Source organism: Sinocyclocheilus anshuiensis, unplaced genomic scaffold (genome assembly GCF_001515605.1).
Source record: "Sinocyclocheilus anshuiensis isolate Anshui unplaced genomic scaffold, SAMN03320099.WGS_v1.1 scaffold510, whole genome shotgun sequence".
NCBI lineage: Eukaryota > Metazoa > Chordata > Actinopteri > Cypriniformes > Cyprinidae > Sinocyclocheilus > Sinocyclocheilus anshuiensis.
Genome location: NW_015542360.1, coordinates 854575 through 861900, shown reverse-complemented (window position 1 = coordinate 861900; position 7326 = coordinate 854575). Strand labels below are relative to the sequence as shown.

The window sequence follows — 7326 nt, the reverse complement described above, 5'->3', positions numbered from 1 at the left end:
TTTCATGTTAATATATTTTATTTCATTTAATTTTTATTTATTGTTTATTTATTATTATTATTATTATTGATGTAATTTAGTAGTGTGTCTGTGACTTTTATTAGGGTTTTTATGTCTATATAGATTTTTTAGATCTTTATTTCAGTTTTATTTTTTTAGTTATTTTGGTACTTTAAGTTAAACTAAAACTAAACTAAATGTTACCTTGGCATCTAGCAGAAATAAGGTTTTTATACTTCGTATCATTTCATTTTATTTCATTTCCTTTATTTCAAGTTGAATTTATTTATGTATCAGTTTTAGCTAATGATAATAACCCTGTTTAACTTGTAAATCTCTCTTCTGTATGTGGATCAGTGTGATGAAAACACCACCTTCAGTAACCACGCGCTGTACCTGGGTCTGCCCTGCTGTAAAGACGACTTCAACGGCTGCCCCAACATCCCGTCCAGCCTCATCTTCCAGCGCAGCACTAAGGAAACCCTCTGGATATCCACTCAGCTCTCTTCCACCAAACTGACTCAGAATGGTAATTTATTAACACTTACTAACAATTGTCCTTCATTCATCAGTTGTTGTGTATACTTCTCAGAGTATAGTAACACTTTCTTGTGTTTGTGTGGTGAAGTCGATCTACTAGCCTTGTTGAAGTGGAAAGCCCATCCAGACCGTGTAATGGACATTTTGGGGCGACTGCGGCACGTCTGTGGGGAAGAAATAGTCAAAGTGAGAGCTCTGTCTTGTTTTTTTGTCTTTAAAAAATAACAGATTTTAATGTCTGCTTAATGTAATTTACATCCATTTTCTGTTTTTCTTCTCCAGTTTCTTCAAGACATCCTCGACACACTGTTCTCCATTCTGGACGACAACACAGACAAATATGGACCCCTGGTGTTTCAGTCACTGGTTAGAAACTTTAACAAATGACATTTCTTGGACTGCGCCATAGCTTACCTAACATTAATAATTCACTGCTGTAATAACGTGTCCGGTTTCCATTCATCAAAAGACTCACACCCACATGTACTGTGTGTTTGTGTGTGTGTGTGTGTGTGTGTGTGTGTGAACCCCCTTAAATGTGCACGATTCATCTCTTTCACGAGTGCCCGTGCTGTGTGTGTGTGTGTGTGTGTCTGTTTTGAAAAATGGAAGATTTCAGCTGGCGTGGTCACCAGTGCGCATGCTCTGTGTGTGTGTGTGTGTGTGTGTGTGTGTGTGTGTGTCTGTTTTGAAAAATGGAAGATTTCAGCTGGCGTGGATCCAGGCATTATTAGGTGCTCACAGCAGCTTGATAGTGGCGTCTCCAGAGAGCCTTTAGCTTCTTGTACTCCTGTAAAAAAGAGTCAAGACATTCTAGCCTCTCTTGGCCTGAATACATCTGTCATGTCTCTGTGTGGAGAATAGGGAACCTACGCGGATGCATTCTTCTTGCATGGATATTCATTTTGCACAGAACTTGTTGCGTTGCTGTCTCATTTTCATTTCGTTTAAAGGAACAGTTCACCCAAAAATGAAAATTTGCTGAAAATGTACTCTATACTTAATGTAGATGAGTTTGTTTCTTCACCGATTTGGAAAGTTTTAGCATTGCATCACTTGCTCACCAATGGATCCTCTGCAGTGAATGGGTGCCGTCAAAATGAGAGTCGAAACAGCTGATAAAAACATCACAATAAGCCACAAGTACATCAGTTAATGTCTTGTGAACTGAAAAGCTGTTAAACGTTTGTAAGAAATCCATCATTAAGACATTTTCTAGTCTTCTATCCATAATATTGCTTTCTCCAGTAAAAAAAACTAAACAAAAAGTCATCTCATCTGAATCAGGAGAGAAATATGCACAGATCAAGCCCAATTTACAAGCAAAAGGCGTCCAAAATAGTTATATACAAATTTTAATGTGAGAGGACAACAATAAATGGACTTCTTCACTGGAGGAAGTGTTAATATGGATTACTGACTTGTTTTTTTTGTTTTGTTTTTTGGCCAGAAGCGATGTTTTAAAGTTAGAACGGCTTAATAATGGATTTGTTTCTTACAAACACACAACTTTTCACTTCACAAGACATTAACTGATGGACTGGAGTGGTGTGGATCACTTGTGGATTATTGTGATGTTTTAATCAGCTGTTTGGACTCTCATTCTGACGGCACCCATTCACTGCAGAGGAATTTCTCCAAATCTGTTCCTGTGAAGAAACAAACTCATCTACATCTTAATTTTTTTTATTTATTAAGGTTGGGGGGAGGGGCTGAACTATTCCTTGCATTCGATTTACTAAAATATCTAAAAGTCAAAAGTATTTTTAGAAAAAAAAGTTAATTACTTAAAAAAAAAAGTACCTCAATGATACTAAAATAACACCGATGCATACTGATATTTTCAACATCAGTCAGAAAGTTGGACCTGACCTGCTTTCCATCTCTGTCCAGGTGTTCATCATCAATCTGCTCAGGGACAGTAAGTTTTATCACTTCCGTCCTGTGATGGACACGTACATCCAGAAGCATTTTGCTGGAGCACTGGCTTATAAGTAATTCCATCTATTTTCACAGGATATTTTTTGAAGGTTTTGAATCTGAATATGGTATAACTAGATGTTTCATTTCAAATTCAGAGAGTTGATTCGCTGTCTGAAGTGGTATATGGACCGATCAGCAGAAGTTGTTCGACAGGATCACATCCAGGAAGCCATGAGGGTGAGATCTCCTTGATTTTACTAAGTATTTTAAGTATAACCACACAAACAGAACAAAATATCACATAAAAGCATATGCCAGCCACTATCAAATAAACAGTGATTCAGCTTAACAGGAACTAGAATAAATAATGCATTTACATAAGAAGTTTCAGTGCAGTCCTCAAAGGACCTTTACAGATAACTAGCTGAAGCAAATGTTTTCAATATGTCCTATTCACTCACTGTATGGTTTTTGTTGAGATGTATTGCCATTGCTGGTTTGATTGGTGATTCATTTTGGTGCTGACAGTACCCTCATATTAATATGTCAAGCACTGTAAAAGTACAGAGAAATTATAATTCAGTTAAAGTGTGGGTGCTGCATCAAAATTTTCAAAAGTATCTTGCCGAACACATACTTGAGTGAAAGTTAGAATAGTTTCCACTTTTAATGGTACTCAAGTATTTAGAAGTAAAACCATTTATCTTAGCTTTTGAAATTGACTGATGAAAGCCAGTGGAGACTTTGATGCACAAACTGTGCAAAGCCATCCATTTAATCATTATACTATTTAGAACTCTTTGCTTTGACTTAAAAAAAACAAAAACTGCTCAGTACAATTTAAATTGTATGAAGAAAAATTTTTTATTTTTTTTTAATGGAAATGTGATGTATTTAGTTAAGTACAAATTTCCAATAGTGAATATTACAATTTTGAACTTTTGTCTTCAAGGTACAAGCACAGGGATTGTCTGTATTTATTGTACTTGGAGTGTTTTAAAGACATTTTATAGCATAAATGTTGAAAAGCTTGGATACTTGCAGATATTGTCAGGGTACACATGTTAACTGTAAATCTACCTCCAGGCTCTAGAGTACCTGTTTAAATTCATCGTCCAGTCACGAATCCTCTACTCCCGGGCCACCTGTGGGATGGAGGAGGACCAATTTCGGGCTAGCGTCCAGGAGCTTTTCCAATCCATCCGTTTCGTGCTCAGTCTGGACAGCCGCAGCTCTGAGACGCTCATTTTCACCCAGGTCAGATATAAACTCAAGAACTGTTCACATTTCATGTTTATGAGAATTTACATTTGTGAGGAGATACTACCTAAAGGAACCATCTGATATATGAGAAGAACTGTGTCAAAAATAAAAAGCCTAAAATTGCTAGGAGTGGGATTTAATGTGCACTTTTGTATTAATGATTTTATTAATTTATACCTCACGTTGGTTTAAATTGAGGAATTAAGCGAAGAGAACAAACGATCAAGGTGGTCTAATGTGTTTAAAAATGAAAGGATCAGTTGTAACGAGTTGCTGATCTCCAAATCCATGGTTTTTGACCCAAGATTAAAGCTGTTTCCTTGAGGCCCAGGTTTGTTTAATGTTCTATGAGATTAATGCATCTGTCTCTCTCTGCCCTAAAGAAGTTGTACGTCTAAGCTGTTTAGACAGCCCCATCTCAAGAAAAATCCTGTGAAAGTTGCGATCAGATAAAACAAGGTTTTCCCTGAAGGCTGCAGGAGTATGTTTAAGTAAAGATATCTGCTCTGTCTGCTCTAACATTTCTATGAGAAATGTTCTGAAGGTCTCAAATTTGAAGAACTCAAGATTAGAACTTCAAGACACTGAAGCCACCAAACAAGTTCTTGAGAGACTGTAGTATCATTTGTCACTAGATCTTTGCATTGTCTGAAGATGGTACTTGCTGCTATGATGCTAGGCTGTTAGGAATCTATGTGATTTCTGAGGTTTTCTGAGTGGTTTAAACCCATTGCTTTGGGTTGCAATGGGTTACCCATTGCTAACCCATTGCAAGGATGTTTTGGATTGTTGGTAACAGCTTTTCTAGTTGGCAAACTAGTTCTTCTCTCCCCCAAGTTACTATGATATTCTGATCCATAGATATGTTTTATTGTTCACAAGGTAATAGTTCCCCTCAGTAAGGCTTACAAAGTATCACTCAGTTCCTCAACACAAACAATGTGGGACAGTTTATGTGGGTTGGGGTTTGTAGAATGATATATTTTATTACTTTCGTTTAGTTATAGGTAGTGTTTGTGCAGGAAAATGTGACATTTATTTCTCTGTTCATGTTTAAAATGTGGAATTCTGGATTATGTTCAAGGTACATGTTTGTTAGGTTATGTTTGCACAATTTCACAAAGCTTTTCCTCCACATGGCTTTTTCTGTCACCACCATATTTTATCATATAGAATATGCCTCCACCAAAGCATCATTTAATTCTGAAACCACCAGGAACCTTGAAAAAAAAAACATGTGGCTATACTTTGATTAATCAATGTCTGGACACATTACGGTCCATCCTACCCACAATTCTTGAACAAATAGTTTGATGAAGATTTAGTCTTCTTTGGTTTTTGTTGACTTAATATTTTCCTGAATTGTCCCATATTATACCTTTGTGGACTTTTCCCATCCCTGCCCCGTATCTTGACCCAATCCTGCCCAACCTCACTCTGCCCCCTAGGGTCCCCATCCAACTACAGGACAAGCCACCACCAACCAGGGCAACTGCTTGCAGCCGTTGAGCTGCAATGCCCCACGGCCCTCCCCGCTGTCTGTAAGTAGATGCAGCTTGTTGAATTGCCCCACAGTAATGGAACGGAGACTCCCTCACAACCCAACCCAATGCCAAAGCCCAAAACATCTACCATCACATACAACCACTCAGTACCTTTCCAGAACACCAGACCTCAACAATGAACCAACAACCCAAACAAACTGACCAACACCAACAATTGCTCCGCAATGCTTCCAGTGCATCTTCCACTGGGTTCTTTGATGTGTTTCTTGGCTTTGATTGCTGTGTTTGACACCAAATCTTCTCCTGCACAAAGTCAAGTCCTTCCAAACACCCCCATTGTTCACCTCTTGAGTGGTGTTGAACCGGGGAACAGAGATCACTTTGCCTGCAATGAATCGTACCATTGGGCTGTTGAGCAAAGTGGGGAAGAGAAGTCCTCAGAAGCAAGAGATGTAATGGACCTTTGAATTAAGGAATAGCCAAGGCCAAGGTTTTTGACTATGACCGTAACTATATAGAGGTCTTCAACCCTGCTCCCAGAGACGCACTAGCCTGCAAAGTTTAGTACCAACCTACTCCAACCCACCTGCCTGTAACTGTCAAATTTAGGTTGGTTTAGGTGGTTTAGTTTGATTAGTGTTTGAGCTAAACTCTGTCGCACAGTGGGTCTCCAGAAGGTAGCATCTTGTTTGGCATCTTCTTAAAAATTTTAATTGACTGAATCTCTAATCTACCAAGTAACCATGAGGTGCTGATGAAGCCTCACTGTTACTTCATCTCTTGCTGTGTAGGTGATGTCCATCCCATCTTTGGTCAACAGGCCCATCACATCATGTTTTATCTGAAGGGGAACATAAATAATGACCAAATTGCAAATGTAAACCATTCTTTCTCTGGTCTCTTCCGATTTTTCAGGCTGCCCTACTCAACTCGTTCCCAGCAATTTTTGACGAGCTCCTCCAGATGTTCACAGTACAGGAAGTGGCAGAGTTTGTGAGGGGAACTCTGGGTAGCATGCCTAGTACGGTCCACATCGGTCAGTCCATGGATGTGGTCAAGCTGCAGTCCATTGCTCGGACAGTGGATAGCAGGCTTTTCTCCTTTCCAGGTATTTCAGAATTTGTTTCACTCTCTAATGTGCAAAATTATACCTTTTAGAGGTACAACAGCTTGTCACTGGGGCAGTACTCTCAAAGTACTCTCATTTACCCCTAGAAGTACTTTAAGGGTACAGTACATATTACTATTCTAAGGTACTAATATGCACCTTTTATGCTTAGATAAGCTACAAAGTTGTCCCTTTTAGGGGTACTGCCCCAGTGACAAGCTGTTGTACCTCTAAAAGGTACAATTTTTGCACATGTTCTATGACAGTGTAAATGTCTGAAATCTTAATCAGGTGAATTAAGTTAATAACCTCCCTCTGTTTGCACAGAATCAAGGAGAATTCTTCTTCCTGTTGTTCTCCATCACATTCATCTGCATCTGCACCAACAGAAGGAGCTTCTGATCTGCTCGGGAATCCTGAGCAGCATTTTCTCCATTATTAAGAGCAGCTCATTGGTACACTTCGGTCAATGTGCATCTCATCAAAACTCTGAACATCCCATTGATGACTTTGGTTAAAGAGACAATGTTGCTTGTTTCCCATCTGCAGGAGAGCTCTGTGCAGGAGGAGGTAGAGATGATGGTGGAGAGTTTGTTGGATGTGTTGTTACAGACGCTGTTGGCCATCATGAGTAAATCTCAGTCTCAGGAGGCGGTAAGAGGGCAGCGCTGTCCACAGTGCACGGCTGAGATCACTGTTAGTAACTAACAAATCTGATATTCTACTTCTTTCCTTCCTTCCATCCCTCTTCTCCTCCACCTGCTTGGCAGCATCCCTGCTGAGATCTTTTCTTCATCTTCTGTTTCTTTCCCAGCATATTTATCTTCTTTTTTCTGCCTACAGAGTGCAACAGCCAGGTTCTGAAAGTAAAATCACATTAATAGAGAGATTCATTTTGAATGACAATAGATCTACCTCAAGCTCCAACATTAATCATGCCAAATTGATGTGTTAAACTGCCAAATCATATATATATATATATATATA

The 7326-nt window shown here is 38.9% G+C and overlaps 1 protein-coding gene across 1 annotated transcript in view; it reads left to right on the top strand.

Annotated features, from left to right (window-relative positions):
- dock3 (dedicator of cytokinesis 3) overlaps window positions 1-7326 on the top strand; it is a 258400-nt gene that overhangs the window by 210846 nt on the left and 40228 nt on the right. Inside the window, exons 18-26 of the mRNA XM_016490711.1 lie at window positions 358-529; window positions 629-726; window positions 823-906; window positions 2434-2534; window positions 2619-2700; window positions 3550-3720; window positions 6147-6339; window positions 6667-6794; window positions 6889-7035. Coding sequence (XP_016346197.1) covers window positions 358-529; window positions 629-726; window positions 823-906; window positions 2434-2534; window positions 2619-2700; window positions 3550-3720; window positions 6147-6339; window positions 6667-6794; window positions 6889-7035 — 1176 coding nt within the window. The remainder of the gene's footprint in view (window positions 1-357; window positions 530-628; window positions 727-822; window positions 907-2433; window positions 2535-2618; window positions 2701-3549; window positions 3721-6146; window positions 6340-6666; window positions 6795-6888; window positions 7036-7326) is intronic.